Source organism: Sphaeroforma arctica (assembly GCF_001186125.1).
Source record: "Sphaeroforma arctica JP610 unplaced genomic scaffold supercont1.234, whole genome shotgun sequence".
In the NCBI taxonomy this organism is placed as follows: domain Eukaryota; class Ichthyosporea; order Ichthyophonida; genus Sphaeroforma; species Sphaeroforma arctica.
Genome location: NW_014040324.1, coordinates 78411 through 90561, shown reverse-complemented (window position 1 = coordinate 90561; position 12151 = coordinate 78411). Strand labels below are relative to the sequence as shown.

The window sequence follows — 12151 nt, the reverse complement described above, 5'->3', positions numbered from 1 at the left end:
TATATATATATATATATATATATATATATATATCTATATATATATCTCTATATATATATATATATCTATATCTATATCTATATCTATATCTATATCTATATCTATATCTATATCTATATCTATATCTATATCTATATCTATATCTATATCTATATCTATATCTATATCTATATCTATCTATCTATCTATCTATCTATCTATCTATCTATATATCTATATATCTATATATATATATATCTATATATCTATATATCTATATATCTATATATCTATATATATATATATATATATACATATTGAATACAGTTTTTTGAGAGTGAAACCGGTATGATGGTACAGTTCGATCTAGACCCTAGAATAATCGCGAAAAATATGGTAGCACTTGTGATTCATGGCCGTGTACCTCAGGAAACCGGGAATAACCCTGAATAATTTTATGCAATTGAGCTGTCTACAACCCATACCAAGCATAACTCTGGCGTATGGTATCAGGTATCGCGGGAAGTAGTCAAGAGCTTTCTTCGCCAGAAGGACTCTATAATCGTGGTAATATAATAAATACATACAAGAATATTAAACCCTATCCACCCACCACGGCACTTATACCCCTGCGGGGAAAAATCGTTTGTTTGTGTGGTAAAAATACATAGTTTCAATGTTAGGTTATCACAGAGTCTTGAGTCCCAGGCCACAGGCCACAGGGCACAGGGGCACAGGCCCTGAAGCCCACTGCCCACGGCCACAGTTGCAACAACCAAAGGCCCATATTCATATATAGAGCCAAAGCCCAAAGGCCCAAACTCTTGTGTTGTTGAACCCAAAAATAAATACCGGCCAGCCAGAATCCAGACTCCAGACTCCAGACCCCTGCAGACTTCAAAGTCATGGCCTTTCAAGAAGTGCGCGGGCCTCTCAGATTTGAGATTTCAGACCGTTGTTTCGACTTTTAGTCGACAGACGACAGACGACAGCCAATGAGCCGAGTGAGCCGACAGGTGTTGTAATTTGTTTAAATAAAAAAAACAGCCAGTCAACAAAGAATGATCAATTTATAACTGACTGATTGTTATTAATAACTACCGCAAAATGAGCGTATTTGATTTTATTAAATACAATTTACATGGATAAAATTAAGCTATAGCTCTCTCTCATGGCCAATTGAATATGTAGTTTGGTGAAAGGATAGTCAATCTCCCAATGCACAGCGAGGTTGTCGGCCTGTGCACTAATGGATATCGCTTCTGAAAAATATATCATCTCTATAATAGTCTATACTCCTACTATGCTATTACTCTCTATATGACATAGACCGACACAAAGTCACAAAGAGTCAGCCCGACGGATTTTTCTGATTTGGCCAACGACGCAGTTTCAACTTGCAACGCGTAAAGTAACATTTGGTTGGCTGTGAGTGTGGGCCTGCGGGACTGTGCGGCAGTGGGTGCCGAAGACTTTCGTGCAAGTTCTGAACGAGTGCCGCCGTTTCGGCAATTGCACAAAAGTCTTTGCGTTGTTTGTTTATTAAAAATGCACTGCTATGTCCAGTGCGGGGATACTCTACTTTGTACGGGCTTCACAACAACCTGGACACTTGCGGCAACATAGCTGTCTCAGCTAGTCTCTTAAAGCAGGAGAAAATACTAGCGTATCACATACGTCAACGGTTACCTCCACTCTTAGTTATCTTTTCCTCATTGTGGTAGTATTCGTACATCTACTACGTCTACATCATGTTGAACGCTACACGTGCCGTGTCTTCTCGGTCGCTCAGGCTGTCCAGCGTTAGAGTTATGTCCACTAAAACTATCAAAGCAGCTAAAGAGGGTGAGCAAGCCTGGACCACAAGAGCTGAGAAGGAGCTCAAGGGACAGAAACCCAACGAAGCACTGCTGTGGAAATCTCAGGTCTGTGCATGCCTTAAAGCCTGCATGTATATTTGAAGCTCATGTTTGTATATATAGCATGCTTTCATGTATGTGTTCAGTCGGAATTGAGTGCTTGTATGTATTGGCTGTGCTACTGTTTGCACTACATACATATACTTTGAGTAATTCCTATTAGGATAGCGGTCTATTTTCGGTACGTGTTCAAATAGGCAGGACTCGAGCAAAGTGTGGCGTCTTCTCGGCGGAACACTGTGCAATTCAGTTGGCCTCGATGTACAGGCTTGCTGCAACCGTTCGGACTTTTCTATAAAGAAATATACACGCAAACAGACACGGACACAATATACATAATAAATGTACACACATTGTTTGTACGCACATGCATAATTGCTCAGTGTGTGCTCGAACACGCATAACTACTGACGCACACACATGTACGTATATCTAAACAGAAATACACACGTGTACACATAATCAAAATCATACACACTTGCGTGTACACACGCACACGCATAAAGGTACACTAATGCACAAATTATATATGAACACATATCAATACCAGTGGGGTATCTCCATAGGCTTAGTATGCTTGTACTCAGAAAAAGTCCTAGAGCCAGCCGCTCCATGCCTGCGCTCGTTCTAGAGTGCAGTATTTATATACAGTGCAATAGTCATTCTGATAAGATTACAAACATACACACATTCATATATATAAAGTGTTATATTTGTACATTGGCAGTGTCGCCAAGTTCGATATGCTCGCAATGGAATCTGCTTGCTTGGGAGCACCATAAATCTTATTACACTTAGTGCCGCATATTCATATTGCACAACATTTCCGCTTTCTCGGCGTTGCGGCACAGCGCTGAGGTGCGTATGAATAGCGGAGGTGTATTGAGGTGTATGTCGCAGAAACACTTATTTCGCTTTATTGTGCACAACGGTGCGGCATAAGGTGTCAAGCAATACTCGTCCTGTGAGCGTTGCATAGGATAATGAACACTACGGCAGGTATATAACAGCAACGAGAATCTTCCATATGGTGATGCAATTGTATGAGTTGTCTCCCCATATAGAGCTAGCGATACTTTTAAAGGCAGTGAAATGACATAAGTAGACATTTGGCTGGTTTATATTAACGCTCCTATTGAGACCGTCTTATTGGCAGAATATAAGTTGAAGTTCAAAGTGATGCCTAACATGCCGGACACACTGTCACAAGATCTCACCAAGAAATCCAATCTCCAATTAACCGAATATGAGAATGCCCATAGGAAATTATAACTGTATGTATAAAATGTATATCTCACACGCATTGTATTTGCCCCATTTGTGCTTTCTCTTTAATGGTGCTGGTCTTACAGGAGGGTATCGATGTTAAACCTCTGTACACAGCCGCCGATATAGAAGACTTGGATATCGCACAACATCCGGGAGTATTCCCGTACACACGAGGACCTTACGCGACGATGTACGCCCGTAAACCATGGACGATTCGACAGTACGCTGGGTTCAGGTAAACAAGTTATACAATGTAGTTGAAACTTGTTACATAGGTAAATGCACATAATTAGATCTAAATGCGTATTGTATGTTTACCAATATGTAAAAATTTGTAAACACAAATCATTGCGATGTTTAGAATTTATATTGATCTGCCCAGCCGGATTCTTCAATTTGAGTATCTGCATGTTAACGCACATACCTGCATATTTTTTGAGATCATACTCATACGTACCGGATTGTATCACTTATCACATGGTGTACATTGCGGTGCACAACTTTGCAAACTTGGGCACGTCTACTCTGTGTCGTTTACGTGCACTCAGCAAGCTTGTCGGCTTTCTCCTTGGATTTTTTTGTTACAGTACTGTGGAAGAGAGTAATGCCTTCTACAAAAAGAACATCGCTGCTGGCCAGCAAGGTCTGAGTGTCGCATTCGATCTGGCCACACACAGAGGATACGATTCAGATAACGAGCGAGTGGTGGGTGATGTGGGTATGGCTGGTGTTGCCATCGATAGCGTCGAGGACATGAAGGTATTTATATATATCTGCATTTAAATACGTATACCAAGTGTGTGCATGTTTATCAATGTGCGTATATATTCAATTGTGCGTATATATGCATGTATGTATAGGTGGGTGCAAGTTCTTAGCCGCACGACGTATATATAGTTACAGAGAAGAAGCAAGTGACGGGAAACGTGATATGGATGGTGTTGATACAGATAGCTTAAAGACCATGAATATATATATATATATATATATATATATATATATATATATATTATTATATATATATATATATAATATATATATATATATATATATATTATATATATATTATTTATTGTACACACACACACACATATATATATATATATATATGTGTGTGTGGGCGTAAATGAAAATTTTAATGTAGATGTATTTTTAAATGTATTTGTAAGTGTATATCCGAATGATTATACCTTTGCCAATGTCGTGTTTGTATATGTGCATAATATACAAATGCCTGTATATATGTGTGTATGTGAAGTGCGATTTCCGCTTGCTGCCCCATTTTTTATAGCGTCAAGGGTGCTTGTTTAGGTGAATTGTTTGTTCTATCTTGTGCACCAAATTGAACACTGACAATCTTCACTGGATGTACTTTCTTCAGTCTGACCTCTACACACCGAAGCGGTGCATAACATGACATTACTAGATCTTAGATCCTTATTTATGGGAATTTCAATTACTCTATGATTATAAATCATTGCAGGTTCTCTTCAAAGACATACCTCTTGACAAGATGTCGACGTCCATGACAATGAACGGTGCAGTGCTGCCTGTGCTGGCTATGTATATCGTCGCCGGCGAGGAGCAGGGTGCCAAGCAGAGCCAATTGGCTGGAACTATACAGAACGACATCCTGAAGGTCAGGAACGGTTCTACAAGCTCTATTTGTGTGCATGCTCTATTCATATATGGACACATTTCGCTATATACATCTATGTATATGTCTGTTTGGATGAAAAAGATATATACATACATATATATATATATATGTATATATATACACACATATATATATATATATATACATATACATACATACATACATACATATGTACATACATATATATATATATATATTTATACATACATACATACATACATACATACATACATAAATATATACATACATACATACATACATATATATACATTTGTACATATATATATATGAGTATATATGTATACATATATATATCATTTTAAAATGTGCATATTCATGTGCGTGGATGCGAATACTCGTTACTAAGCGTAAGTTGTCATAGGTATTCACTGTGACGTCGTCGCCGGTGAACGGCAGGGTAGCAAATAGAACGAATTGACTGAAAGTATGCAAGAAAAAAATTATTCACTACCAGAAGACTTCGTTCACATTTAAGTGCATATTCTTGACTTTATGGTACTATTGCTCATCGTCTCCCGCAATTACCTGCACATATAGGAGTTCATGGTGCGAAACACATACATTTACCCACCCGAGCCGTCGATGAAGATTATTGCCGATATCTTCGGGTACACCGCTACCCACATGCCGAAGTGGAACTCCATCTCCATCTCGGGCTATCACTTGCAAGAGGCTGGGGCCCACTCAGCTCTAGAGTGCGCCTTTACCATTGCTGATGGGTGAGTACACCCCGCACAGTTTTGTTATGTGCTGCTAGCCCAGGCACGCGTCTCTGTTATAGCTGTTGTTTTATAGTGCTGAACGTCAATATCATACCTTAATCCATGTTGGAAAGGATACACTGGATTTATTTGGGGCCTATGTGTCAATTGTAGTTTGTCAATTTGGTATGGGTGTTAGCGACGAGGGAGTCGAGTACCAGGGATTACAACTACTCGAGTTTCTTTCGTTCGTCCCCTTAATGTCTTGTGTACATATACAAGATTCAGGTATGCACTCAGCACGAGAGCGCGCTTTCACCGTAGGTGACGTATATGTACACCGCGCATGTGTATATTGCTTTCAGATACATTGTTGTTCCCCATGTGTTGATACTTGTACTTGCTCCGCATGCGCTTTTTGGTGGGAAATCGAAACGCCATCTAATCAAACTGAGCTTGTTCCAATTTCATCCAGTTTGCAATACTGTCAGACCGGAATCGACGCGGGTTTGGATATTGATAAGTTTGCGCCTCGTTTATCTTTCTTCTGGTGCATCGGAATGAGCTTCTATATGGTATGCTTAGAATCTAGTATTCAAATATTCCAAGTACTACATCAAAACCAGCCATGAGCAGTATACGTAACTCGTAGTCCGCGCCCAGCTCTACATAAATATTGCTGGTATTTGGAAAAAGAGAATCGTCATAGCACACATTGCTATGTACAGCCCTGTGTTTCGTGGTATACCTTACACTGCTTTACTCTGAACTGCACCTACGTGGCTTTCGCAAATGTAGGTAATGTATGCGTGCACTCATTGATGACGAGATAACACCTTCAAATAACTCCTTATATCAAGAGTTGATCCGTATTCTTTAGACAACGGCTAGTCGCGCGTTTTATCATTAATTAGAGATGATTGATGGCTATTAAAATTCAGCACGTTCATGCTTTCACACACTTGCATGAATTCACACACGCATCAGTTCACATAACCACTCTCTATATTCTCAATATATACACACTTACTTCAACCGGCACGCAATCACATCAGTATATGTCACGAACCCGCATCGATATACACTTCCATTTGCATATTGGTACACACACAGGAAATCGCCAAGATGAGAGCCGCCCGCAAACTATGGGCCGAGTTGGTGCAGGATCGCTTCAAACCAAAGAACCCTAAATCGCTGATGCTGCGAACTCACAGTCAAACAAGTGGTTGGTCACTGACTGAGCAAGATCCGTACAACAATGTCGTGCGTACAACTATCGAGGCGATGGCGTCTGTGTTTGGCGGTACCCAGTCTCTGCATACTAACTCACTGGACGAGGCTTTGGGTCTCCCAACAGAGTTCAGTGCCAGAATTGCGCGTAACACACAGCTGATCCTGCAGGAGGAATCGCACATCCCCAATGTCATCGACCCCTGGGGTGGATCGTACTTCATGGAGAAATTGACAGATGAGGTGCGTGCTTGGTGTATGATTACTACATATATCTTGAAGTGGGATTCATCTGTCTGAATTGCTTGTATACGCATCGGACCCTTTTGCGTGTGGAAAATTTGACACAAGTCAGGTGTTTGGTAGTGGAATGTATTTCCCTTGAAGAATAGGGCTCGGTTTGTGCAACTATATGATGGCTAGTATGTATATTTGGTGATTATTCATTGTCAGCTGTAGTTTGAATTGAAGTGGTTTAGCACTTTCAAAACTCGAGTATGGGCTAGCGAATTGTTGAGAACTCTATATGGCAGTACTGTACCTGTTAGGACGTTATATAGGCAATATTGTGATAGCGGCGAGAATTAAGTCATGGAAGACAAGACGTCGAACTAGGCACTCCCGGACAAAGACGCGTTTGTTAGTGTGCTTTGTGTCGATTTTACTCCAATTGTGGGTTGGTCGCGGCTACGACAGCATAAGTTCAGCTCAAGGCCAGTATAATAAACGCGTGGTGTACGTGGGGGTTTCCATTGGTGACGATATTCGACATGCGACACTTGCGTAACCGATACGAATCTAGTGGCTGCTACTCTATACACAAACCCACGCCTTGTCATGCGAAAGTGCATAATCATCAAGGTTTTTCACCAAAGATTTGCAAGAACCCTCTATTGTTATGTAGTACTTTCACACTAAACAAACGACAATTGTATTGCATTCGCTCCACAGATTTACACAGAGTCTCTATCAATCATCAAAGAGATTGACGATTTGGGAGGTATGGCCAAGGCTGTGGCATCCGGTATGCCTAAGTTGCGTATTGAAGAGTGTGCGGCCAAACGACAGGCACGCATTGACACTGGCAGAGAGGTTATTGTCGGCGTTAATAAGTACAAGATGGCCAAGGTACGTATGTATGTATGTATTTCTGCTATGCATGTGTGTTTAGTTTATATATATATATATATACATTTATACATATATATATATACCCACACACACACATATATATATATATATTATAAGTTTTCTTTATAAGTTGTATGTATATAGGCCTTGTCAATGGTATTACAAATATGACTAAAACTGTGGCATACATATCGCCCAAACTACGCACACAAGTGACCCCCAAATCGGTAGGCACGCATTGTTACTGGCTAAGAGTCGTAATATGCGTTGACAGATACAACGTGGTTCAAGTGCATGTATATTTTGTATGTTGTATATAATATATGCATGAATGTATCGTATTTATATATATATGTTTTATGTGTGTACGACTTGCTGATACATGCAGTTGAATTTTTACAGAGCTCTGTCCGATTGTATTATGTGGGATAAATTTAATCTATATCGCGGTTCTTCTATTGTTCTCATTGACTGTCGATATGTGGGCGGAAACTGGGATTTGAGAAGTATCATTTCAAGATTGTAAGCTAATCGACTTGCTCTTACTTACCGGAACACAGCAAGATCCATTTGATGTGCTTCAAATTGACAACACATCCGTGAGAAATCAGCAGATCGCGAAAATCAACCGCATCCGCAAAGAAAGGAACTCCATGGAAGCCAATAAGTGTTTGGAGGCACTGACTGAGTCTGCTAAAACTGGCGAAGGAAACTTATTGGAACTGGCCATTAACGTAAGTTTACATATCTGTATCTATTTTTATGAAAGTTTTCACCAATGTACATACATAAATACATACATTTATATATTTTTATATATATACATATATATATATATAAACATATATATATATATATATATATATATCAACATCATACGAGGACGCCTCATTGTGCATCAAAAATAATTTTGTGAATCGGTGTCAGTCATACCTGTTAAGTTGTGAACACTGTCTGTTCGCTTGTAGTTGCACAAAATTCATTCTCGGTTGCAAATTCGACATCCGCACACTCTAATTACTTCTCAACTGTAGATGCGCTTGTCACTGCATTTCTGTTTCGTATGCATTTAGACTCTCATAAGAACATGGTAACGTATACGTTCACCCGGTATAATTGCGCTTATTAAAAACTTACGCCACGCCAGACAAGTTGAATGTCCACACACTGTACTCAGTTTTTGTACTTTTATATCGATCTTCACACAACAGGCTGCACGAGCGCGTTGCACAGTGGGTGAAATATCTGATTCGCTCGAGGTAGTCTTTGGCCGCCATGTGGCTCACAGTGGCATGGTCAGCGGCGCGTACATCAACGAAATCCCTGGCGACGATGATATGGGAAAGGCTTTGGATATTGTGAAGGTAATTTAACAATATGTGCATATAAATATACATGAATACACTTGCGTGCATATGTATATATTTGTATATGTTCGGATTACGCCTAGAAGGATGTGTATAGTCGAATCATCATTATGTCTGTTTATTTAAGTAACATTATATGTCTGCTGCACATGTGTGGATTTCGTCTCTCTTTTCGGACAAAAGGACTTCACCATTTTCCTAATTACTTATCTTGCCGACGTATGTGGGATTCGTCTCTGTTTGTTGCATATGTTGGCGCTCGCCAGTTCCCTGTAGTTTAGAGTAGATATATATATTTTGCCCATACGCTGTTCTCGTCTCTATTTGTTCACAAAAGAGTTTGTCTATCTCGTATAGTCTGTCCATATTTTCAATATTAACCCATAAACGCGAGCGGTTCTCACCTCTGTGTGTGCATATAGGAATTCGCCAAGGAAGAGGGTAGACCTCCCCGAATTCTCATGGCCAAAATGGGCCAAGATGGACACGATAGAGGCGCAAAAGTTATCGCCACATCGTTTGCTGACATAGGATTTGATGTTGATATCAGCCCGCTATTCTGCACACCCGAGGAAGTGGCACGCCAGGCAATAGATAACGATGTGCATGTCGTGGGTGTGAGCTCACTGGCAGCAGGGCATAAGACACTTATACCGACGCTCAAGACAGCGCTGACGGATTTGGGACGGCCGGATATTGTCATTGTAAGTGATTTAACTTTGCATGGCATGTTGACTGTGTATTTGTGGCTACGCACAAAATTATATATATTTATATATATATGTATATATATATATATATATATAGTTATATAATTTTATAATTCTGCAGCACTGATAGTTTGTATATCTTAGGGCACGTGATTTTTTTTACTGTAATTAAGAATGGCAGCAGGCACTCAATATCTGGGTCACCAGACGCAATATTTCACAGAACAGTAAATAATAGACCGTGACGCGCACTGACTGATATTCTGACACCCATATATACATTTACAGCTTGCCGGAGGTGTGATTCCCCCATCAGACTATGATTTCCTTTATGCTGCTGGTTGCAGTAGTATCTTCGGTCCTGGCACGCGCATACCCCTTGCCGCCGTGAAGGTCGTGAACGATATAAGACTCGCCGCAGCAGCTGAGGCCGCAAAATAAATATTAGTTATAGTTTACACATCAATAAATGCTTTTAAGTTTCGCGCTTTGAGACTCACCTTGGGATACAATCAGTAGACAAGTATCTATAGATTGTCGAGCTTTAATTTCTCATGATGTGGACTGCTGTGGAGACGGTGAATTCTTTATAGCTGGCCGCAGCAGTCGTACCCGCGATTTATGAAAAGTATTACCCGGAGTACTATGTATACTAGAAGTACTATGAAACACCAAATCACCCCTTAGGCGGCAATATGTCAATATATTACTTGACATTTATACATCGAGGCTCACATGGTCTTCTGCGTCAAAGCTTTATGATTGCTTCTACAATGCTAAGCACGTTGGTACTCGTAGTAGTCATAAGCTACTACAATCTTGCTTCCTACAATACTTTGTAAATATTTTTACTCATCCTACTCAATGCAAACAGAATGGGCGGGCGCAGCCCAGCCAGTCGCAGCAGACAAGTTCGAGGCTCAGCTCAAGTTGTACTTCTGACTTATCTTTTAACGAACAGAAGAGTTAACTAGCTCGTGGTCTTTATGCGCTTTGGGTGTTTTATGGGCTTACGAAACACACCATACGCGCTAATTACTATGTGTTGTATGAGGTCCAACCTCGGCTGCCTGATGTAAATCAAGTAGAAATAGAGGGGCCGGTAAAGCGATTGGTTGGTTCACAGCGACTTATTAGAATGTGGTGGAAGCGATCTAGAACAAAAAAGCACCAACGGTAGGGCATGGACATACCAGAACATACAATGTTCTCTGCGGAGACTCTGGTCCAGAGGGCCATGGGTAGGGACGATTAGGTTTGAGTTTCTATTGTATCCTTCGGACGCTAGTCCGTTCAGCCATATTTTGATGACTATATTTTTATTTCTACTTCTAGAGGTTCATGCGATTGCAACATTTATTCATTGCTGTCTTGCTGAATCACAACAGCGGGATTTCAATAAGCTCTATTAATATAATATAAATATACAAAACCTTGTACCTCACATGTGTGTTTTAATAAGTTAAATATGATAAATCAATACAGCATAGCCTTCTAAATATACATACAGCATATTTTGTTTTGTTCGAGAAAGTGAATATGTATTTCCATTCGTGTATTTATACATAGCATTCTATGTGTAGCGTTTCAATGGAAAGCTATAATGATTCGATGTTTAAAATTTGGCGGCAAAGTGTACCTCATGAAAAATCGTCAATCTAAATTTCCGTCAAGATGTATTGATGTAAATATTTATGCATACCAAGTGTACATCGCGGCTGAGAATGTGGTACGGCTCGGGGGCCGGGGCTCCACAAGTTCATAGGTAACTAAATATTTAAAAATATATAAATGCGCAGTTCTGTCTCGCTGTGCCAGAATTGAACAACGTACACTGTATACATATTTGCGTGAAGTTACCCTCTCTGTACTCACATTTGGAGGAAAAATCCATCATGCAGTGTGGCTTACGGTTTGGAAATTGTATCAACCATGTTCATCGCTCACCATTAATTTTGCGAGCACAGGCTTCTAGCAAGTATATAAAGGGTAGTTTCAGGTCGACTAGTAGTGCCTATATGGGTGCTATATCCAATCATCGTTCAATTGGTACTGTAGCACCAGCTAGTGGCGATTGTAGGGAAGATGACGACGTTGCGAAGAACAACAGGGCCAAACGGTAAGCGGTTTGTAGTCTCATGTATATGAATCTAAATCTTAATAG

General features: G+C 40.1%; 2 protein-coding genes across 2 annotated transcripts in view; both read left to right on the top strand.

Moving 5' to 3' along the window:
• Nucleotides 1-1500: 1500 nt before the first annotated feature.
• SARC_04268 (methylmalonyl-CoA mutase, mitochondrial) lies at nucleotides 1501-10496 on the top strand. Its single transcript, XM_014301914.1, has 12 exons — nucleotides 1501-1904; nucleotides 3251-3402; nucleotides 3755-3926; nucleotides 4651-4806; nucleotides 5386-5567; nucleotides 6025-6124; nucleotides 6663-7022; nucleotides 7731-7907; nucleotides 8471-8644; nucleotides 9122-9274; nucleotides 9700-9981; nucleotides 10276-10496. Exons 1-12 carry the CDS (start codon nucleotides 1731-1733, stop codon nucleotides 10426-10428), a joined length of 2235 nt encoding a protein of 744 aa, XP_014157389.1. The 5' UTR covers nucleotides 1501-1730; the 3' UTR covers nucleotides 10429-10496.
• A 1245-nt stretch (nucleotides 10497-11741) lies between these two features.
• Nucleotides 11742-12151, top strand: part of SARC_04267 (hypothetical protein) — a 3341-nt gene continuing 2931 nt past the window's right edge. Inside the window, exon 1 of the mRNA XM_014301913.1 lies at nucleotides 11742-12106. Within this exon, the coding sequence (XP_014157388.1) occupies nucleotides 11883-12106 (224 nt within the window). The 5' untranslated portion in view covers nucleotides 11742-11882. The remainder of the gene's footprint in view (nucleotides 12107-12151) is intronic.

Bases quoted from the DNA above. Each gene is read 5' to 3' on its own strand.
- SARC_04268 (XM_014301914.1), top strand. From the start codon at position 1,731: ATGTTGAACGCTACACGTGCCGTGTCTTCTCGGTCGCTCAGGCTGTCC. The intron at 1,905-3,250 runs GTCTGTGCATGC...CTGGTCTTACAG, and splicing joins CACTGCTGTGGAAATCTCAG to GAGGGTATCGATGTTAAACC. The intron at 7,908-8,470 runs GTACGTATGTAT...ACCGGAACACAG, and splicing joins ATAAGTACAAGATGGCCAAG to CAAGATCCATTTGATGTGCT.